The sequence below is a fragment of the Callospermophilus lateralis genome, chromosome 12 (assembly GCF_048772815.1).
Source record: "Callospermophilus lateralis isolate mCalLat2 chromosome 12, mCalLat2.hap1, whole genome shotgun sequence".
Classification (NCBI taxonomy): domain Eukaryota; kingdom Metazoa; phylum Chordata; class Mammalia; order Rodentia; family Sciuridae; genus Callospermophilus; species Callospermophilus lateralis.
In genome coordinates, this window is record NC_135316.1 from 31,544,598 (window position 1) to 31,568,961 (window position 24,364).

General features: G+C 36.9%; 1 protein-coding gene across 3 annotated transcripts in view; it reads left to right on the forward strand.

Moving 5' to 3' along the window:
• Positions 1-23,649, forward strand: part of Wasf3 (WASP family member 3) — a 153,703-nt gene extending 130,054 nt beyond the window's left edge. For 2 of the 3 annotated variants that reach the window (XM_076871946.1, XM_076871944.2), the window contains 7 exons: positions 1,295-1,429; positions 4,000-4,153; positions 8,445-8,562; positions 13,574-13,749; positions 18,195-18,461; positions 19,763-20,130; positions 20,598-23,649. In XM_076871946.1, coding sequence (XP_076728061.1) covers positions 1,295-1,429; positions 4,000-4,153; positions 8,445-8,562; positions 13,574-13,749; positions 18,195-18,461; positions 19,763-20,130; positions 20,598-20,755 — 1,376 coding nt within the window. In that variant the 3' untranslated portion in view covers positions 20,756-23,649. Of the gene's footprint in view, positions 1-1,294; positions 1,430-3,999; positions 4,154-8,444; positions 8,563-13,573; positions 13,750-17,191; positions 17,359-18,194; positions 18,462-19,762; positions 20,131-20,597 lie in introns of all 3 variants that reach the window. The other variant, XM_076871947.2, reaches the window with a different exon arrangement.
• Positions 23,650-24,364: the final 715 nt, after the last annotated feature.

Genomic DNA, 24,364 nt, shown 5'->3' on the forward strand with positions numbered 1-24,364 from the left:
TTTGCCACTTGCCAGTCAGGAGATTTAGAAAGATTACTTTTCTGATCCTCAGTTTAATTACCTGGAAAATGAAAAACAGTAATTCCCTGATAGCCTCTGGGCCTCACTCATTTACGTGTTGAAGGGGTATGTGTGTGGGAAGCCTTGCTCTAGGACTGGGGCTGCAACATTGAGCAGACAGACAAGGTTCTTGCTCTTTGGAAGTTCACAGTCTGATGGATTTTAGCACTGAGAACAGAAACTAGCTATGAGAGTGCTCAGTAAACTGTAAATCACCAAGAAAATATTAGTGTTATGCTTGCTCCATTGAAGTTTCCTTCTGGAATGTTTGGGTTGTTATTTGAGCAATAAATTGATGGAAAAAGAAAATAAAAAGAAATAATAGGTATCTCTGTCATAGAAGTTAAGTCCTTTCATGAAATAGGCAGATATTAAATATTTGTTGAATGTGTAAAAGAAGGTATTGGGATTTGGAAATTCAGTGTAAGTAGATCTAAGTTTTATGTCTCTTTGTTAAATCTTCAGAAATATTAAATCCATTTTAAGAAAAGTTGGGAGTTATATCTAGCACTCAAAGGAACATAGAGTTGACCATACAGAAAAAAATTAACTCAAAATTTAAAATACTGATTTTTAGAGAGTGTAAAATCATACATCACTGTCTCTAGATTTCCAAATATAAATTAGAAGAACTTAATGCCATTGTAAAGAGCAACCAGGGCTGGGGTTATAGCTTAGTAGTGCAACGCTGCCTAGCATGTGAGAGGCACTGAGTTTGGTCCCAGCAAGCACCCCATAAAAAATAAAATAAAGGCATTGTGTCCATCTAAAACTATAAATATTTTTTTAAAAAAACAACAGGACCAAATATCTAATGTTTCTCATTGTGAATGAGGTAAATTTAAGGTCAAATATGATTTATTGAATTATTTTGAGGGGTAAAAGGTAAGTTTAGTTCCTGAAATTGTATTTATACTTAAAACATACAAAATGAGAATTTTTTTCTCCCTTAAAGAAGTCACATTTAGCAGGACACAACTTGAGTGATCACTCATTCAGTGATGAAGATTCTGTATTATCTATTTTAGAATTCTGCCACTTTTCATCAACTTTTCAATTATATGAATATCTAATAAATTCCAAAAGTTCTAAGGCTGTGGACTGTGATACTTCATTTTTACACTCATTTGCACAGAACCCTGGGTGTTGACACTAATAAGCACTGGTGTGGCTGTGCGGGGGCAGCTCAACAGCTCCTTAGCAGATGGCTTTCTCCATTTCTTCTCCTCTACAGGCAAACATGCTGAAGACATATTTGGTGAGTTGTTTAATGAGGCTAACAACTTCTACATCAGAGCAAATTCTCTTCAAGACAGAATTGATCGCCTTGCTGTCAAAGTTACCCAGCTGGATTCCACAGTCGAAGAGGGTAGGTAATTGCATGAAAGCAGTGAGCTAGAAGTGATGTTGACAAGATGGTAGTAATTAATTGCAGTGTAATTACTGCTTTTTCCTTGAGGTAGTATGTTGACATTTCATCTCATCGTTTCCTAGAAGAATAGTGAGAAAAACTCTACAACATTGGGTTAATTAGTGATGAAAAGATTCATATCTTGTTTATCTCATACACAATGCATTTGCTATTTTATATATATATATAAATACTACAATTATATATAAACATAGTATTTGTTCTAAAGGCTTCTTCAAATATATTCAGTAGTAGAAGTCCTAATATAGGTTAATGGTAGTTATTTTGAAAATACATTCTTGCCTAAAACAGAACCATCCAAAGAGATAGTCCAACCAAGAGGGAGGGTCACAGGTATATCATGCCAAAGAGCAAAACGTTTAGCCTAATTGTTAGGGTTGATGCTTATGAATAATTTTGGTGATTCTGCCAATTTAAAAAATGTTATTAATCTCAGAAATAGCAGTTACCAAAGACCTTTAAGCTCAGGTTTTAAAATAACATTAACAAACACTATGTAAGTTAAGTGAAAATCATTTTGATTATATTTCCTAAAATTGTGGCAGTTGCAATAAAATTTAGGCCATCAGTAATTCCATTTTAAAAATTTTATTTTCAGTATTTTTTGAATGAAAGACTGAGATTAGACTGGAATAAATTTGCTAAAAAATTGCAAGATACACCATTCATATTTGCTTTGAGAAAAACATTCAAGTTATGAATTATTTTTAGAATTTCTAAATTATTTTAGAATTTCTCTCATTGTTTTAAAATGATTCCAGCATTTGATTTTTGTATTATACCTCTTTATAGTAGTATCAAGAAAAATAAGCTGTAAATTAAAAAAACATAGTTTATTTGTGAAATTTATCCCTCATTATTTTAAAAAGTATATTTGTTCGTGCTCAAAGGTAAAATTAAATTAGTATCAATATCCATTATGAATGTTCTGACTTTACCAACAATAGGAAGCTAAAAACATGCTCTTTTAAATCAGATTTTTGAATTTTTTTTCTAGTTAAAAATAAAAATTTAGGGCTAGGGTTATGGCTCAGTGGTAGAGTGATTGCCTAGAATGTGTGAGGTACTGGGTTTGATTCTCAGCACCACATATAAATAAGTAAATAAAATAAAGGTCTATCAACAACTAATAAAAAATATTTTAAAAAATAAAAATTTAAATAGCAATTTTGTCAGTTGAGATAAGGAATTCATAACATCTTAAATCTATTATTCAGTTTTAAAATTGATAGCACAGGTGATTGGGTTTTTTTAAAAAAAAAAAAATTTAGCTTTAGACCGACACAATACCTTTATTTCATTTATTAATCTTTATGTGGTGCTGAAGATTGAACCCAGTGCCTAACACATGCCAGGCAGTATTCTACCACTGAGCTCCAGCCCAGCACAGGTGATTTTTAATATTCAACTTTATAAGGTTTTTATGTTGGCTTTTTGAATTGAAATGATTATGATAAACTTTATGCTGGAAAAGGTTAATCTCTAAATGAAATTTTATGACATTTTATAGCCTATGTCATGTCTTTACAATCCCTTTTCAATTAAGATTTTACCTTGTTATTTTCCTTGATATGGATATAAGAGTGGAAGAGATATTTGACTGAAATATAGGAAATATAGCTCACCTTTTTTTTTCTCAGGGGGTGAAGGCTGGAAGATGTTGTAAGTATCACATAAACCTGAATTAGTTTCAGTAGCCAAGCTGGTGGGTTAATAGGACCAGTGTACTCTCCACAAAAAGTTTATATCAAGGTCAGATGAGTGAACAAATAAAATGTAAATGCTGTACAGACACAAGAAAGAAATATATCTAGCACTGATATTTTGGCTCCTTTGTATAGTTTTGTTTCATAAGTCAAGCTACTCAATTTCTAGGACTTTATGTTAAGAAACTTTTGTTGTCTTTCCTTAATGTCAGTGGTGTAAAAGCTTAATGTGTTATTTACACTTGTGCGATTTTTGGACAAGTATAAGGTATTATACTTAAACTACTATTAACTGAGGTTTTCCTCTAGGATGCTGAAATCTATGTATTTACATGCCTTTTTATACTCATAACTATATTCCGATGTGATTTCTGAGAAGGACTGTTTAAATAATCTGAGCTCTACTACTTAGGTCCAATGAAAAATTTGATCTCTACAGAGGAAGAAAAGCCATAATTTGACCATATTTTAGAGAAAACTGTTACCTCTAAGCGAGGAGGGATGGTCATTTTCTTTAAGCATGGTTTTAAATGAACAATTAAAAAAACCCATCATTTGGTTATTACAGGAGATGTTTACTATAGTGGGTCAATTGATACTTACTCCTAAATGGTTAAAAATTATATATATATATATATATATATATATATATATATATATACATACATACATATATATATATATATATATACATACATACATATATATATATATGTATGTATGTATATATATATATATATATATATATATATATATATTCATTCGTATATAATTTAACTTGGGGGACTTTTCTCTAAACAGTGTCACTACAGGACATCAACATGAAAAAAGCTTTCAAAAGTTCCACAGTTCAAGATCAGCAGGTGGTTTCAAAGAACAGCATTCCTAATCCTGTTGCTGACATTTACAACCAGAGTGATAAACCTCCACCTCTGAACATCCTGACACCTTACAGGTATGGCTTCCCACGTCCTCAAAGTGTTTTTAGTCATCGTGGATGGAGAGTTAGACAGTGTTGGAAACACACTTATGTACTGGATGTATCCTGGATAGCTCATTTGGGTTAATAGAATTCTTTCAAACTTTCAAAACAATAATGCTATTGAAATTAGTCCCTAGTGCTGAATTACTAAAGTTCTGGTATTTCAGGATACATATCACTTACCAGGAGAAGTTTGAACTCTGATTTTAACTCTTAGACTTGGATCTTTTAAGTGGAAGTGGGCATTTTATATAATGGCTTTATGTGTGATTATCTTGTTGTTATTTATGTTCAAAGCCAGTTCAAAAGGAGCAGCACAGTTTATTTATAATACAGCAAAATATCTGTCTCAGCGCTTTAGCACTGCAGAGACATTTATTATTAATTCAGAAAAATGTATGCTACGGTGTTAGGGGTTTTTAAGGGTGAAAATAGAGTCACAAAATTAACTTTCTGTTATTGTTAAAATGGTAAAATACATTATAAGGACCAAATTTCTAAGAAAAAGGACAGAAAAAGTTTAAAGGCTTCTTCTTCTGTCCATCTTTGTTCCCTGTGTTAGTCAGCTTTTTGTTGTAGTGACCAAAATACTTGATAAGAACAAGTTAGAGGAAGAAAGATTTATTTCGGCTCATGGTTTCAGAGGTTTGAGTCCATGATCAGCCTTCCATTTCCTTGGACCTGAAGTGAGGCAGAGGTTGTGTTGGAAGGGCATGGCAGAGGAATGCTGCTCAGTTCATGGATACCAGGAAGCAAAGAGAGATAGGAAGGGACTGGGGGGAAGATAAAACCTTTTAGGGCACACCCACAATGACCTGCTTCCTCCAACTAGGTACCACCTCCCAAAAGTTCATTTAACCATCAGTGGATTAGTCCACCTATGTGGTCAGACCCCTCATGATCCAGTCACTTCTCAAAAACCCCACCTCTGAATACTGCTATATTGGAAACACAAGACACTGGGGGACATTCTGGATTCAAACTACAACACTCTCCTCTTTGGAGGCCACTTATTTCGCCTCTGCCCAGCACAGATTGTGGAAATCAGTGGCCCTAGAGTCAGTGCTGCCAGCTGATGCTCCCACAAGGGCCTTGGAGATTACTGTGTGTTCTTTGTATGTGTCACTGCCTTGACATTTCTGCCTGCAGGGCCCTCCTCAGGGAGAGCTTAGAGTTTCCCCAGTCTCATTTTCCATCCTTTCTGAGATCAACAAGGCTTGGAGATACCTTTTATCACAGCTCTATCAGAAAGGGTAGTTAAAACTGAGTCCCTTTTTTTCTGCATAGACAGAAAAGATTCTCTCAAAACAAATGTGAAGAGCTCCCTATAAACTGATGGGAGATGAGCAGGATTCCCCCCTAAGAAGTTTGTATAAAAATGGAACAAGTATACTTGCTGGAGGTTATAGGGCACAAATTTTAAAAATATATGATACATATGAGTAAAAGCATGGTAATCCTGGTGTATGCATTCCTGTGACCAAAAGACTGGACAGGAAAAACTTAAGTGGAGGAAACGTTTACTTTGGCTCGTGATTTCTGAGGTTTAATCCATGGTCAGCCAACTGCATAGCTCTGGGCCCAATATGAAGCAGGACATCATGGCATAATGGCATGGTGGAAGGACATGGAAACCAGGAAAGAGAGAGAACTGCAGGAAAGAGAGAGAACTGTACTCACCAAGGACAAAATATAAACCCCAAAGGTACACTCCCAGTGACCTACGTCTTCCAGTCACACCCTACTTGCCTACAGTTACTGCCTAGTTAATCCATGCCAATGGATTAATTCACGATTAGGTTATGTCTCCCATAACCCTAAACATTCTTGCATTGTTTCACACAGGAGCTTTTGGGGGACACCTGATATCTAAACCATCACACCTAGTATTTTGGTGACTGCTTTCATTTTTTTAAATTATTTTTTGTAGTTAAGATGGGCAGAATGCTTTTATTTGTTTATTTTTATGTGGTGCCAAGTATCAAACCCAGTGCCTCACACATGCCAGGCAAGTCCTCTTCCACTGAGCTATAACCCCAGCCTCTTGTGACTGCTTTCATTTGATAAATGTTTTTCTAGGATAATTTCAGTTTTATTTAGCGCTGGCAGCCCCACTATAAACACTGCCGCAGTCTGGCTGGGCACAATTCAGGAGCCACTTGTCAAAAGAAACAAACTTTGTTTTTAGAAAAAAACACACTGCACCACACAGCTCTTCAGGAATTCCCTCAGAGCCCAACTGCCACCACCAGCTTCCCACAAGCCTCTCCACCTCCCCCACTTCTCCTGCTCTTGAGGCCAATTGGCTGGGTTGCATGGGCGGAGCCAAAAAAAAGTCCCCCCCCCCAGCAGCTTTGTGGTCGGAAAGGGCGGGGAAACAGCCCAATGAGCATCACCGCAGAGGAGCCAATCAGTGGGCAGCTAGAAGTTTGCTGGGGCTGCTGTGAGCCAATCATCAGCTGGCAGCTGGAAGTTTGCTGGGGCCCCTTCGGCTGTAGCTCTCAACAAACACTGTAGTGTGAGGGCTTGCTTATTAAAATTCTGCTACCTGATATTATTAAGGAAGTTCACTTAAAATTCTGTGTTAAAGGAAATAATCCAGAATATCCAGTGAACCACATGTATTTGACTAATCAAGATCATGATTAATTATTTGTAGTGATTTAAATTTTAATTGCATAAAATGATTTTATATATTATTATAATGTACATAATATATATCATGTGTACACATTCAGTCTTTTGGAAAATAAAGCATGTCTTTGGTTTTTTAATAATGTATTTTAAGATTAGCAGTGGCAGCCCAAATCTACTTTTCATTCATAAAACAATAATTGAGATACATAAAACATAAAATTATGCATTTGAATTAAATGTGTCACTGTGACATGATGAAAAGTGGTTAGATAATGATAAACATTAGACATATCTGCTTTTAGTCTTAAGTCAGGATTGGCATTTGTTTACTTCATTGAGCTTCTATCTTCATTAGAGTATTAACTGCATTTTTAAAAGCAAGAATGTGCATTTTAGACATCTTTAACTTTTCAGCAAGTTCCTCAGTTTTCCTATAATTCTACATTCAAGGCCTATGTCTTAGGAAAACAAATTTGCTTTTTCACATTTATGTTACTAATAAAATCTCTATCATGCAAGCTGCTTACAAATTGGGAAACTAGAAGAAAGGAAGGATGTTAAATAATCCAAGGTTAAAGTATATATAGAAAGAGTTGCACTGGTTTGTTAGTGATCATCAGACACAGTGACTAGAATAGCCATGGTAGGAATATGGGCCTTACCATTTTATAGTGAGAAGCCTGCAAGAGATGACGTAGCAGGAACTTTAAGGATAGACCTTTTCCATTTTTTCTTCCTGTGTTAGCTTTCTTTTCTTGGGCATAAGCTCTTTCCTGTCTATACTCATTTAACTGATTTTGCATCTCAGTACCTTAAATGACTTGCTGAAATATTAGTATGAAGTATGAATGTACTGCTTCCTCTTGGGAAGTCTACAGGCCACATGCTTTTTTAAAACTTTAGTATTATAGAGAGTTTACTTTGCGTCATGATTTTTTTGAACATTCCTATTGATTTATATTACACTTTGGATTCATATTGGCTACATTGTTCTTGGTTGCATGATAAGTGAGTAATTTTTTATGAGGCCTTTGAAATATTCCTAAGACCACAGTATTTGAAGAAGTACTTGACACTAAAATGACCACAAGTGAATGAACTTGCTTTGAAAATATATAGTTTATTGCTTTTTTTCCTAGTTACAATTATATCCCATGAAAATTTTCTTTGCAGATTGAATTTACAGATATTAGGCAACCTGGTTGAGAAAAAGAGACAGCATTTTATAGTTTTTATTCTAATAATATTGAAGCTCAGAGTAGAAGTAAATGTATCTGTATAAGAGTCCATTCATCCCTGTGTATACCTCCCTGTTGGAATACACAAAATATTTCCTGAAATATTAACACTCAGTATTCACGAGCTTCATTGTGATTTTTACAGAGCAATTTTCTATTCTTAATTCTGAGTGTGCAAGAATACTTTCATTATTCTGGAACAAGTTGTTGTTTGTACATTTTTCCACATTTCTTCAAAAGGAAATTTAGAGAATTAATAAAGTATAGGATAGTTAAGATGTCCTCTGCAAGTGTTACAATGCCATGAGTTAAAATTAAATTCACATTAACATGCATATGAAAGTATCTAATAATCTTTTTCCCCTTACTTATAATACATTGATTCATAGAGATGATAAGAAGGATGGGCTGAAGTTCTATACTGATCCTTCCTATTTCTTTGACCTATGGAAAGAAAAAATGCTACAGGATACAGAAGACAAAAGGAAAGAGAAACGGCGTCAAAAGGTAAGTAATCCAACTGTGGGAAAGCTGCATATCACTGTGGATTTGGGATTCTTGTTTAGAAGTAAGTGCATCACTAAGTGCTTTATTTAAATGGTTGAGTTGTTTGATTTAGTACTCAAGGTTTTTATAGAGGGTAAAGAAGATCCTGACATTTCAATGTAACACAGTCATACTATTTTTCAATAACTACTGATTTATTCTCCAGCAGTGGCTTTGCTTTAATAATAGTAGTGACTAAAATTTCAGTTTTCTTGGTAACCATGTTTTATAGCTTCTCTCCTTCTGATCCCTCAATTTTTCATAAAGCAGTCAGCCTTCCATATCAGATACAAGGATGTACTTCTGTCTATTTAACTTTTTTGGTGTCATAAATGTGACACCTTGGTGAAATGTGCATAGGGGATTGGGAAGCATGTGTAATCTGGGATCAGGGATGGTATTTACTGAAAATGAGCTTCTGTTTGTGGGTAGCCATAGGCAAGAGAATTGCAAGTCAGAATGTTGATAAACACCTGCCTTACAGGCAGTCATGCAAGCATAATTCTGCTTGCTCAAGTCAAGGAACTTCTGCTTTGAAAATTACCCATTTGGGGCCCAGAACTCAGACTAAGCCACCTAGAAGAGTACTTCTTTGAGGACAAGATTTTGCTAATATTTTTATATGTAACCTGTGTTTAAAAGTGATGTATAATAAGAATTGTAAAGTATTTCATTGTCATTTATTTTTTTTAAAAAATCAATTAAAAAAAGTGACCACCCAGTTTTGTTGACAAATATTACAGTGCATTATTTAGGAGAAACATTTAGCATTCTGTGGATTGGCCTTTAGGTTTTGGCGCATTTAGGTATATTTGTTCAGTTGGAGAAAGAAGAATTTGAGGTTTTAAAACAGGATTTTAAAAAAGAGAAGATATGGAGCTGAGGATGTAGTTCAGTGGTAGAGTGCATGCCTAGCATGTGCAGGTCTTGGGTACCAGCCCCAGTACTACAAAAGAACAGAGGGAGAGAGCAGGGGGAAAAGGAGGAAAGGAAAGAAACTGGGCTCTGGAAAAAGATTCAAAAGCTGTGAATTATTTGAATACTCAATTACAGTAAATTTTGCTCATGGCTTAGAAAGATTTAATTGGGAATTTTGAAAGAACTGCTGAAGTTCTTCAAAGTATTCAACCAAAGAATGAATGGGAAAGAAATAAGTATGTGTTTATCTCAATCCCTATACTTTTTGACAGTAACTGGGCAAAACCCTAGGACTTTTGAGAGTACCTTCTTTTAAAACTTTCTGTCCTTTTAAAAGACAGTTTACCTTCTCGATTCTTTGGGGAAGAATATTTAATTTTGTGACCTTTTTATTTTGAAGGGAAAATCATCTTTTATGTAAGATTATTGTGTCTTCAAAATCAGTTGTCATTTTTTTCTCATTTTATATTCCTCAAACACATACAATTCTGATAAAAATTCCTGATTCATTCATTTATGTAATAATTTTTGTTAAATGCTGGGTAAGCAGTGATGGAGAAAACAAGACTGTCACACACCTGGTTTACAACACAGTGAGGATCCCTGGCCTTATGCTGTCATGAGCCTGGAGCTCATACAGAGAGAGAAGTTCAACAGTGTCAATGCCAAAGTGCTTCACAGTGGAATAAAAAGAAAATGAAGCATGGTAGCCTTCATTTCCAAGGACTTTAGACACCAAGTCATGTTCTATTTTCTTTTGACAAACTTGAAGGAAGAAACTAATTTAGAATATTTGGGAATAAAACAATCCATTGTTTCTGTATTTCAAGTTTCCTCTATTTTTTGATACTTTTAAACCCTAAAAAATTCTGTAAATAAATATGAAGTGTTTTGTTTTGTTTTGTTTTGAGGGTACCGGGGATTAAAACCAGAGGGGCATTAATACACCCCCAGCCCCCTTTTTAATTTTATTTTTTATTTTTTATTTTGAGACAGATTCTTGTTAAATTGTTGAAGCTGTCTTTGAACTTGTGATCCTCCAGTCTCAGCCTCTCAGATTGTTGGGATTACAGGCATGCACCACCATTCCTGGCCAAATATGAAGTTGTTTTATTTGTTTGTTTGTTTGTTTGTTTATACCAGGGATTGAACTCAGGGGTGCTTAACCACCAAGCCACATCCCCAGCCCTTTTTATTTTTTGTTTTGAGAGAGGGTCTCACTGAGTTGCCGAGTCTGGCTTTGTATTTTGGATCCTCCTGCCTCAGGCTTCAGAGCTACTGGGATTACAAGTATGGGCCACCATATCTGTACATAGTTACACTGCTGCCAAGTATATAAAGTACAGAGTTTTGTGGGTGAGATGACAAGTAAGGTGGCAGCATACATGCAGAGGAGTATCAAGGAAGACCTTTGTAAGGAAGTGTTTCTCAAGCTGAGGTCTAAAGGATAGATAGATTTGCAGAGTAAGGGTATGGGTGAGGCATAGATAGTATGGAGGGGCAGAGGGCAGATGAGACCAGTGTATTTTAGAATCAAGGGACCTGCTAGGCAGAAATAAGAGTATCCTGGAGTAGGGAACAGGATTTTATTGTAGGCCAGTGTTGTTAATATTTGTGGTTGATTCTTGTGCGTGTGTGTATGTTTGTGTGTGTCCATCTTGCATGCATCTTAGAATTTAAGACAGAAGACATTTGAAGAAAGTAACACACTTAATTCCTGAATATTTCAGCATACATCTCTTAAAAAATAAGAGTAATAGTTATTAATTATTTTAACACAGTAGTTCCTCATTGGAATAACATTGAGACCCCCCCACACATATACTTTTTTTTTAAATATGTAGACAATATATGCTAGCTATAAAATGCTCAACTAGCACTGAAGGAAATAAAGGCATGCCCTTCCCTGAGAGGAGCTAACTACTGTTTACAGTTTGGTGTGCATTTTTCAAATCTTGTAAGCACATATAAATACATGCATACACATTTAATAGTATTCTGTATACATAAAATTGTGCTACATGATTTGTACACACCATTGACATTGTTAAAAATGTACTTTATTCTCAATAGTTGTGTAGTATTCTGAAATATAAATGCTCTATCAGTTATTGACTCATTATTATATTAACAAATTTAAAAAGTTTCTAAATTGTTGCTTTAATTTAAAAATGCTGCAGTGAATAATCCAGTATCCATGTGCAGGTATTTCTTTAAATTTGCAGAAGTCAAATTGATGTTAATGAAAAGAATGTTGGTTTTGAGATTTGAAAGATGCTATCTTATTGCCCCTGACCCTTAAAAGACAGAAGAACTAGTTTGTACTAACAGGTCCCCAGTCCCAAATACTATTTTGCTGAATGAGCGCCCATTCCCTATCACCTATAGTATACATCTTTTCATATTCTTATTTGCCATTTCTGTATCTTCTGTGAAATTCATGTGTATATACTATGCCACTACATTGCCAAAGTTTTTTGGTCCCCCCCATCCCCCTCCCAGGGATTGAACTCAGGGATGGTCAACCACTGAGCCACACCTCTAGCCCTTTTTACTTTTTGTTTTGTGACAGGATCTCACTAAGTTGCTGAGGCTGGCTTTGAACTTAGGATCCTTGAATAACACTAAAAATAACCCAGTTCTCTAACTTGAGCCACCTGCCGTCATCTAACTTCAGCCACCTTATTAGCTTTCTAACCCATGCTCCTGTATTTCTTTTTAATCTGTTCTCCACAATATAGAGGTCTTTTCAAATGCCTCCTCAAGTCAGCCCCTGCCGTCTCGTTTTTTGGAGATTTCAGTTTAGCTTCTTTTTTTTCCTCCTAATGCAGTGCTCTCGCTCCTCCTCAGTGGCCTCTTTTGCTGTGCAGTGGCCCATGATGTCTGTGGAATTAATGTCTACTCATGCTGCAAATCTGATCCCTAAGTCCCAACAGGACACCTCCTGTCTTTCAGACTAGAAGGTGTTAGAGATATATGTACATATATTTAAACATATAAATACCTGTATATATCAAAATATAAGTATGTAAATATAAAATATGTATATGTAATATGCATTTAATATAAAATACATTTTAAAAAATATACATACATTTATATTTTATCATATTTTATAATGACACATTTATTTGTGTCATCTTGTAGGCTTTCTTGCTGGACTGCAAGCTTCTTGAGAGCAGAGACCCTTATTGTCCTTTCTTTCTTTGCCATTTGTGTCAGTCGAGCCTGGCACAGTGCCTGGGATGCAGTAAGCTCTAGAAGCTCATTCTTAAAGCATGGATTTGATCATTTAGCCAGTATTTATTGAGTGTGTACTCATATGTTGAGGTCCCTAAGAGGGAACATAGGAGGTAAGAGCACATAGTTCTTGTCCTTAAAGATCATATAATCTTATGAGGGAAGCAGCAGGAACTCATAGATATATACATAGAAGTAACTGTCCTCGCCACTTAAAGAAGGACCTGCATAGGACTTAAGTGTTTATTCAGTACATTTTGCTGTCAGGTAGGGATTCAGCAAGAATGACTCTATGGGCAGGTAAGTTTTTATTTTGTTTTGTGTTAAGCTAGTTTCAGTGTTAAATATTCTATATTAATCTTTTAGGAATTGGGAATAGAAAATTCTGAATTGTTTTCTTTGAAAGATAATTGCATGTTAACAATCTAAGTGAACTTGTTTAGTTGTGGGAAGTGATTTTTCTGAAGGTTATTGCCAATATATTATGTGTGTGGTACATTTAAAACAGGCTACCAGCCTAGTGAAGTGCACATTCTTTACCAAAAACCATAGTAAGCAACTCTAGCAGTTGTAGCACAGTAGCATTTTTTTTTTTTTTAATTTAGATTAAAGAACTAAGTCTCAGTTACTTTCTGTTGAGTCTGGTGGGAACAAGAATGATGCTTTAGAATTTTCTTAACAGTAGGGTAATCAAAATGAGAATGTCACTTGTGTGTGCGCCAAGCTTGTTTCCTATGCATTGTAACTGCATTTAACCTGCTGTTTTCCTTTCCCTTCTGTCTTGGCATGCTTTCTTTCTTTTCCTGGACGTCAGGAGCAAAAGCGTATAGATGGCACCACCCGTGAGGTGAAAAAGGTTAGAAAAGCCAGAAACAGGCGCCAGGAATGGAATATGATGGCATATGACAAAGAGCTTAGACCCGACAACAGGTTGTCTCAGAGTGTGCACCACGGAGCATCTTCCGAGGGATCTCTGTCCCCAGACACTAGGTGTGTGTGTGTCACAGCCCCCTACCCCATGCTTGGGGCCACTGTATGCTACCTGGTTTTGTTACAATTGGAAATATACCAGCAGTTTGGGGTTTATATGACCCACAATATGTTTCAAAACTCTCCTGAAAACTTACTTATGTATATTTTGATTATTATTACCTTAAGGCAATATTAATCTAAATTGGGTTGCTTTATCTGATTTTAAAAAAAATCTCTTTGATTTAAACTTACTCTTCAGTTAATCTAGAGATAGTTAACATTAATTCAAAATTTGGAGTTACTGCGAATGACTTCAATTTTACTTTAATAATTACTTAGTTATTTATTTTTGGCTTTGAGTTTTGAATTTCCTTTGGTAACTTGTTATGTAAAACTGATTAGCAAGTGGTAATTACTGTGACTCAGGAATACCTTCTTGAGCATTTTGATAATCCTCTGGAAGAATGATGAAGAAAAAATGATTTCTTACTTTGGATAACTAATTTTGTATATTCTAATTTCAGGAGAAAATTTCTGGTGGAGTTTATTTTAAAATTTTAGTGATTAAGAACAAATGTTTCATTCAGATGTGAATTAGTAGGTCACATTTGTCACAAAAGGGAGTCATTGGAAGAGATGATAAAAACTGATTGGCCAATTTTAACCTTCTGACTTAATTTCCTCCTTCTGGTTTTGTTAAGTTGTAGTTTTCCATTTGCATAGACTCTCAAAGTCATCAACATTTAAAGTTTTAATAGAGAATTTTTATGTGATTCAAGAATATATCAAAAACAGCAGTAACCTGGATCTTGTGTTTTATCTGTGTCCTTTTTCTTCTTCTTTTTACCTTTGTGACTTGTCTTAGCAGACTTTAACATGTAGAAGGTGCTAACTGAATATTTGCTGCCGAGATTTATTTGGTAGATAGAGTGGCATAAATATTCCTATTGAAGTAGATCTGTGTTTCATTGGTAGGATGTGAGGAAAGTTTGAGGTCCCCCCCCCTTCTCTCCCTCTCCCCCTCCCTCTCCCTCTCTCTCTTTCTCTCTCTCCCCTGTTTTTAGTCCTGGGAATTAAACCCAGCACCAAATCATTTAGACGAGCCCTTTTTTATATATTTTATTTTGAGAAATGAAGTTGCTTAAGCCCACACTAAGTTGCTGAGTTTGGCTTTGAACTTGAGATGCTCCTGCCTCAGCTTCCTAAGTCTTTGGGGATTATAGGCATGTAGCTTTTACAGCTGGCATCTATTAAATATTAGAGAATTGTTGGAGCTTTCACTCACTTCTAGCCCTATATTTAAATATTTATGTGTTTATTTCTGTCAAAAGTTAAAATGATGCTATAGTTCTGCTTCTAGTTCTTTGAGGTAGGGAAGAATATGTGAATTTAATATCTCCCATTGATGTCAGTTTGCATTTTTCATTTCCCAAATAATACAATTGTTATTATTTATTCATGAAGAATTTATACTTTGTTTTTTCCCACATATAATCTTTTTTTAACAGATGCAAATAAAAAATGATGAATTTTTAAAAAATCCTCAGTTGAATGATTGATACTCATTCTAGCATCTGAGATGAGATTATTCCAAAGATTATTCTTTGTTGGGCACAACGCTGATGGTTATTTGAATTATTTAGTATCTGCCTTTGTATTTGTGTTGCTTAGATAAGTCTTCATTTCTCTTATTTTTTAAAAAAGCAAATAAAATTGTTCATTTTTTTTTTTCAGAATTTCGTTTTGTCTCATTCTATTTCCCATGGCCTCTCACTTTTTGTATACATTATTTACTAAGAGATAAATAAGTTATATAATTCATCATTGAACTTGGAATTTATCTCTTAAATTAATTTTAAAAGTTTTATATTTTTATTTTACTGAGTATTAAACTTTTTCCTTATTATGAAATGAGATACACTAATTATACCTGGAAATTATGGAAAAGATATTAAAATTATAAGTAACCATAATTCCATCAGCCAGAAAAAACACTGTTTCCATTTTGGTGTGTCTCTCCTTAGTCTTCTTTTGTCCTGGTGCAATTTTTTTTTTCTTTTACAAAATTGGAATCACCATTTTTTAACTTTTAAAAAATGATATTTTATGTCTTAAGTGTTATTTAGAAACATGACTTTTTAATGGTTGTATCTTTATCAATGTATTTAAGATACTGAAGAAAATATAATATCAAGTTTTATGATGTGTATGAGCCATTAATGTAACTAATATACTTTAGCCTAGTTCACATAAGCTGATCTTAAGTTTTTGCCCTCTCTCTGAACAATGTCAGACATGTTTTATTTCTAAGTATGAATTTGAGATCTGAGCATTGATGAAATGCTTGGACTCCTGATAACCAGTTTTCTTTCCTTTCTTTCAGTGTACTCAGGAAGCATTACACCTCCATGTGTAACGTCCTTGTTTTCTCTCATCAATTCTGGGCCCTGTTATTGGTGCTCTGACCTTGTGTACCTTAAAAACCCTGGAAATTTATTGGATTTTCCCACATGCTGGACTGACTTCTTCCTGTTTCTTTATTGTCTTCACCCATCAGTTTTCTTTTCTGCAGCAGATGGTTACTGATGATCAGAGAGCTTCAGGACCACCGGACTCACCTCCACATTGACATCATAGCTCCTAGCCGACTTCCACCTTCCCACCTGAGTCAGTCTCCTATTCCTCCAGGCTACTGTCAGCTCCCTGTTCCCTGGTCTTTCACTCTTCAGCTGACCAATCCCTTCTGCTCCTCTCATCCTGTCCTTGCAGTGGCCATTCTTCACCGAAGTCCTGCTCTGTAGAAATCTTCTGCTCTCACTTCTCCTTCAAACATTTGTTTCTTCTGCTTTTATGTCTGTCCATCTGGTTAACCCCTTTTTCTTGGCTTCATTTGGCTCTACATTGCAAAACAACTTTACCAGAATAGCACTTTCAATTATGCCACAACATTTACAATTTCTTGCCACCATGCATCTCATAAGAAGAACTTACACTCCATGTTTTTTGGTTTTTGTTTTGTTTTTTGCTGGATGACTATTTACTTTAAAAAAACGATGCACATAGTCACTGACAACAGTTCCTTAGCATGAATCATCAATGACCCCAGAATTTTAGGTTTTTAAATGTACTAAGTCTAAATATAGGCCAGATTCCTCTCCCATTAAAAATATTTTTAATGCATTTGCTTGAGGTTTGCAGAGTTCAGAAGACATCCTCACGTGCACACCATAATCTAGAATTCATACTGCAATTAAGGAAGGAAAATGAGTTGTTGGTTATTATTATACCACAATTAGGGAAGGAAAGCTGGGGCAGACTTTTTGATTTAGCAAGATTTTCTATGTCACACAGAATTCCAGTTAGCAGAAGCTTCTGTCTAAAATCCTAGAGATGGAAATTCAGCTTGTATCGTCTTCCCGTTTTCCTTCACCTTCCCAATGTGTTTGCCTGTTTCCTTCAGAGAGAGAAACACAAGCTGAATCCTAACAGGAACCAGCAAGTACATGTGAGAAAAGTCAGAACAAGAAAAGAAGAGTGGGAGAGAAGGAAAATGGGCATTGAATTTATGAGTGACGCAAGGAAACTGGAACAGGCAGGGAGCACGAAAGAGGACAGGATGCCCAGAGGGTTTGTCATTTTCTTTCTTTGGGTTCCCAGTTCCAGGCCATCCCCTGCTTCACTGTCATGAGAGGATGTGCAGTCCCTACTCACACGTGTCCAGTAACCCAGGCCACGAGTGTGTGACTGTTACTAATGCCTGTGGCCAAGCTGCTGCCATACATGCAAGTCCATCCTCTCCTTCTGGGGCTTAGCCAGCGTCCAGCACCTGGCATCTTTCTGAACTCTTCTCACTAATATGTGATTTCCATTTTCAGAGTTTTACACTTGACTACGTGTTCAAAGAAAGCAAGAAGGCCTTTCCATAGTGTACCACATTGCTTCTTTCTCTTTGGGTTAAATAATTGCTTCTGTTATGAAAAACATGGCTCACTCTGTTACATTCTGCATTTCTCTTTCTGTTCTTATTGTTAATATTTACCCAGTTCACCTGCCATTTTGTATTTTCTAATTATATACTGTCAGTTTCATTGCCACCGAAATCCTGTCTGAGATGCTGTTTCTAAATGAAATGAGATTCATCTTGTAGTCTTGTCTCTTAGAAAAGAAGTACATGAAATACTGTGAAAAATGAGGCTCTGCTGGTTCCTGCTTGCTGGTCTGTCTGACTTATTCACTTCAAAGCTGTGAATCTGAATCCATGTAACACTGGGGCTTGCCGCTAAGATAGTAATTATGTTGTTGCTTGGAAGCTTTCATGGGACTAGACCTAGTAGATAGTTAAAGAAATAAATTTCTGATTTCTGTGCCTTGGCAATGTTGTTATTCATATATATGCTTCTGCCTGATAAGGGAAATTTTTTAAACAATTTAAATTTCTTTCATTCCTTTTTCTCCAATGTCAGATCCCATGCATCAGATGTTACAGACTACTCTTATCCGGCTACACCCAACCATTCTCTGCATCCCCAGCCGGTCACTCCTTCCTACACTGCCGGTGATGCACCACCACATGGGGCTGCAAACCAGGCCCCTGAACACGAGTACCGGCCCCCCTCTGCCTCGGTGAGGCACATGGCCCTAAACAGACCTCAGCAGCCGCCACCACCACCACCACCCCAGGCCCCAGAGGGGTCCCAGGCCTCTGCACCAATGGCTCCAGCAGATTATGGGTAAATCAGTATTCCTTGTACTTTAGTTGCTACTTGTTTTTGCATTTGAATCTTAATGTATTGTGGAAGAATTTTAACCTCAATATTTTAGATACCAGAATATAGTCAAGACTAATTGGATGTAGACACTTCAGTGGTGTCCTACTCTATGTTAAATAAAGTAGGTGTGCTACTGACCCTACCTTATTACAGCTAAATTCCAGGTTGACTTCTGTGTTCCTGTATATGTGTTCTCTTTGCATACATACTTAGATGTGTTTGAAAGGATCTTTAAATCAGGCATTGATAAAGGATGACATGCTGTTTTGTGAAACTGTTCAAATTCTCAAATTTCTCTACACATCCTGGGTGAACCATAGAGAATGCTTATCACAGGTGACTGAATCCTGTAACATCACTTCGCACACTTGGCTCTATAAACTTTCTTGACCTCTGGGCCCTTAGATTGTTCTTCCCCCAGGCCCTCTCCTTTTCTGTCTGGGTTAGAATTCTAATACCTCTTTAAAAAGACCTACCTTTTCACATGTTCATCAAATCAAACTCCCTCCTTGACTTTAATAGGGTTTCTTTAGCTCTGTTTTTGTCTTAACCCTCAGAGTCAGTACCCAGAGAAGTTGAATATATGCTTCTGTAATGTGTGTTCTTTACCCAGAGCACTGGTGTCACTTTCTAAATGTACGTTCTCAGCCCTCAAAAAGGAGACCACACAGACTTGGCTATTCTTTTTGTGCCCTGGTGGAACCAGGATTCTCAGAGAGCTGCTTTCAGGCACAGAGAGGGCCTGTGGTCCAGTTGACTGGGAAAACCCTTGACTGAGCAGAAATCAGCTGATTTCTTGGCTTAGAACTTTTCAAAGCCTTTGACACGCTACTGGGTGCTGTGGTCCCAGGGCTTCCATGGAACTGGGCTAGAGAATATAGGATTTTCCTCATCTGGTTGGTCACGCAGCCCTCAGGAGACAAGTTTCTGAGCCCTTTGAGATGCCCAGGATGAAGGATGCCATTGCTCTTCTGCAGCAACTACATTATTTTAGTATTCACAGAAGGTGCTTTCCTCTTCAATGATTGTGTGTTTGTGTGTGTATGTGTGTGTGTTTCAATAAGTCTTGCATTCATCATAATGAATAATGTAGGACTGTAAAATGACAGAACCATAGAGTGGGCATGTGCATCCTGCAGTGACTGAAGTCTGGCTGGTAGGGGGCATTGTGTCTGGGGGAACTTCTTTGATTAGGCATATTAGAACTCGGGGACATGGCCCTTTATTGTTACATTGGTGACTCTGTTTCATCTCTTTACTAGGATGCTCCCGGCACAGATAATTGAGTATTACAACCCTTCAGGACCACCTCCTCCTCCACCTCCACCCATGATTCCTTCAGCACAAACTGCTTTTGTCAGCCCTCTCCAGATCCCCATGCAGCCCCCCTTTCCTGCATCAGCTGGTTCCACATACTCAGCTCCTCCTCATCCGCCCTCAGCTGGGCTCCTCATCACAGCACCACCACCTCCAGGTCCACCACCTCCCCCACCAGGCCCTCCTGGCCCCGGCTCTTCTCTTTCATCCTCCCCAATGCATGGCCCCCCTGTAGTTGAGGCAAAGCGTCCTGAGCCGGCACAGCCTCCGATAAGTGATGCTCGAAGTGACCTCCTTGCTGCCATCAGGATGGGTAAGTGGAGCACCCCACATATACACAGCCTTCCTTATAGAGAGATTTCTCTAGGTCTCTAGCACACTTCAACCTTGTTGCCTTCAAATGATAGCTCTACACGTTAAATGATTTTTTGAAATCAAAGAATGCTTGTTTGATTTTTTTTTTAATATTAGGAGTTTTTTTGTAGTTGTCAGGTACGCATATCATGATAAAGAATTGAGACTATATGAGAGCTATATGAGACTATATAAGAGCAGGCATATGGGACAGTGTGACTCTAAAACTTTCCATTGAGGTGTTCATGTGCACCTTAGTCACAACTTATCTTCTTAAAATGGACTTTGCACACTCTTTTCTCCCCTCAAATTTCTAAAACCTTTTGTCCTTAAACTTAGTAGAAAAACCAAGTTCAGTAGTTCAGTCTTCTTTCCTTTTGGAGCAATCAGAACATTTTAATTCTCACCCCTATGTCGTGTCTCTAGGAATTCAGCTGAAAAAGGTGCAGGAGCAACGTGAGCAAGAGGCCAAGCGGGAGCCTGTTGGAAACGACGTGGCCACAATCCTATCCAGACGCATTGCTGTAGAGTACAGCGACTCCGATGACGACTCTGAGTTTGATGAGAACGACTGGTCTGACTAAGGCCATACAGGGACGGTGGCAGGTGGACCACCAGTACAATGTGTGTGGAAGTTCACTGGGGATTTCAGATGGTTTCAGCACCCAAATAGTGGTATTATTAATATCCTGTAGCTTAGCACCTTTTGTATTAATAATGTGATATTGCTTCTGCACATCCAAAATTTCTGGGTTTTTTCAGTATTTACTGTGTAATACTTAAGTGCCACTAAATATAGCACATCGTGCTGCACACAAGGAGATATGCTGTAACTATTGCATTGTTCTGAAAACAGCATCTTGCTTCCCTCTTGGCCATGAAAGTATTTACTTTACCCTTATTGATCATTAAGATTCTGTAGACTTGCTGTGTGTCTGTGAGCTGCCTGGTGTTAGGTCTTGGCAAGATTAATGACTGTGTCAAGAGTGATGTCTTCCAATCAGTAAGTGACACTGTTTTGCCTTTTTTTTTTTTTTTAACTATGTGTTTCAGAAGAAGTTGGTTGTAGAGGGAAAGATCTAACAACAGGAGAATCAAATGTTTCTGCATTCAGTTTCTTGATTTGGTAGCTACTGAGTGAATTCAAATTTTCTGCTGAATAATTTCATTGCCTTTTCATGCACTTGTCAAATGTGAAATTGGAAGGGCCCTTTTCAGGCAATTTTCTTGTGGATATTCACTTAATAAATGCTTGTTGGTGATTTTTGTATGAAGTTTCAGTGGCTCAGTAGTAATGCAAATGAACACAAGGTCCTTTTCCCTTTTAGGGACCATTGGGTTCACACTTAAAATATTGGCTAGTCCTGATGGCTTGGGCACCAGGCAACCAGAACAGCTGTGAGCCATCTAGGAGTATAGCCCCCAGCTAGACAGAGCTACCACATGTGGCCCTGCGTGCAAAGGCAACCCACTCCATTTGGTCAGAATTTTAAAAGCTTACATTTAAGTGAAAAATAGTGACAGCTATTTACTTCTCACGGTGCTGTGGCAGATTGGGGGTTAGCCCCATGCAGGGCCTTTGCCCTGTCCTAGAAGCACACAGTTCTCTTCTTTCATATTGTTGTTAGCACATTAAATTTTAAAAAATGTACCTCACAAGATTACCTTGATTTGATCCCTAGTGGTGGCAAAGCACCTTGCTTTCAGCTCCGCTCACCCTATTCCCCTTTTCACATGGTGATCCCATAGACCTGGCTCAGGCATTCTACCGGGGAGACTCAAGAATGACAGCTTTTACTTTGTAATTCTAGATAAGGACAAATGCTTGTTTAAAATAAATAATTGTCCCAGGCTTGGGTTGTAGATAGGAAAAATATGCTAAGGTCCTTCACTTGCTGTGGAGTTGTGCCTATCTGCAGTACTTTCAACAGGTTGCAGGTGCTAGGAACTCTCAGCTCCAACAAAGGAAAGAATCTTGAGCTGCGGCTGAGATGTGTGAGTTGATGGAGAATGTTGTAACAAATGATTTTTGATCATGAATCCTAGGGAAATCAGCCAGCTGCCCACATCACCCTGTGTCTCTGTGTGGATACCTCTTAACTTGGGGCAGCTGTTGTATGATGCCTGCCTGCACACTGGGTTTTGATCACATAGATTTTGAAACTGCAAAGTCTAGTGTCTGTACCCACTTTCCAAGGCCCTCCTTTGGCTGTGCATTCAAGTCCTCTCTGCTGCACAGCTGCTTGGTGTGTGCCTCCTGAGCAGGCCCTACTTGGCTGTCACTATGATTTTTTTTCTTTAATATTAGTAACTATTAGTGAATTTCTAAATTTCTCTTTTTTTCCAATGCAGAGACCTGCTGTGTTGGCATTACTCTTGGTACTTTTACCAGTTTTAGTCTTATTTTGTGTTTATTGTAATAGTTTGCCTTCATTGTTACTGTTGGATTAGGAGTATTCTGTATAATCAGAAACCTGGATTTAGCAATGCTTCTTTGTTTTCTGGCCGTTCTCTTCTCTGGATGGAGGGAGCACCGTCAGCTACTATTCACTTCAGAATTTCTTCTGTTTATATCCTACTGCAATAAAATTAGTGGCACTTTATTCATAAATATTCATGAGCCTATTAATTACTAGTTGTCTTCCTGTAGTTTACATTAAAAAGTTATTTTTAATTTGTTTTTATGGCTAGTGAGAAAGCTTTTGCCCTCTTGTGTTCTATTACCTATAAGAGAATGGAAAATGACTAAAATCCAGTCTAGATTATTTTAGAGTATCTTCAACAAATGTGGTTTGGTCTAAATTTAAATCTTCTAATGTGGTATTCCCTACAAAGAACAAAGTGAAGAGTTTGAATTTTCCGTTTCCATTTTTTAAAAGTATTTACCAAAACAAATGGAGAAAATCATTTAACAGTATATTTTATTTCTATAAATTTTACATTTTAAATTATAGTTATAATTTTAAGATTATTTTAAATTCTCCCCAGTTGTATTGCTCCATGTGTGTTAAGTTGAATATCTCATAATCATTTTCCTCACGGTACTCAGGCAGACAGGCTGGAAAGATGCCCGAATCCACATGTCACTGCACAAGCATGATGTGGCTGAACAGCAGGCAAATGATTTTTGCATTGTTAGCCCCAAACCATAAGATTTGGTACTGTTATGATTGATCCTATTAGAAAATTAATGTTTTCATTTCAGTAAATTTTTAGCACATCAAAATCTTTTATGAGCACCAAGTGGCTAGGTTGAAAAAGTTTTGTAATGATTTGCAACTAAAATACATGATACATTTTAATCCATTACAGACTAGTGGGAATGTATCAACCAGAGTAGCAAGTAATTTTTGTTTTATGAAGCAGAGTATCTGTCATCTTGCAGTATTACCAATGCTGTTGTAAATTGAATTTAAAGTGGTATTAAAAAGATCCTGTCAAACAATTTTTATCTGTTTGTATATCTTACTATAGATTATGTACAAGTAACATCTAAATAAAATTACACTTTTAACCCTACAAGGTTCTGTTGTATGTTTGACTCTTAGGAGAAAGTTGGAAGTTGTATAAGATATTTATGTAGCATGTTCATTATCAGATAACAGAAGATTCTACAATGATTCCACTTAAATTTCTGCATAATGTTTGTGTGGCTGTAAGTCCAGATTGAATTCTGTGAGTGCCACAAGGAAGCACTGGTATAGTTAGGAGAAGCCATTCTGGGAACAGAAGCAACATGTTCAGAAGTTAAAGGCTGGGGCAATGAGGGTCTTGGCCACATTTGGTCTGATAATAATAATGACTAACTCTGTAGTATCCATTGCTTGTGAATATTCATTGCTTACCCCTTAAAATCTTTTAAGATGGGCATTCTATTTCACATATGAGAAAACTAGGGGACCATGCATGATATGAAACTCAACCTGGGGAAGGAATTTCATGTTGGGAGTAATGAGAAACCAGATTGGGTAGGTATGTTTGGTCTTGTTAGGAAAGACAGACTGGAACTTAATTCTTTGTAACAACTGCCTTGGACTGATGATGCAAGCAGTAGATATGTTTGCCCTAACACACGTCACATGATATTGTTAGTTCTTTGTGTAACCTCCCACCAGACTGTGTGCTTTGTGTCATCCTTATTTGTCTTGCATCTGAGAGCCCCAGCACAGTGCCCAGTTAACTAGGCAATGAGC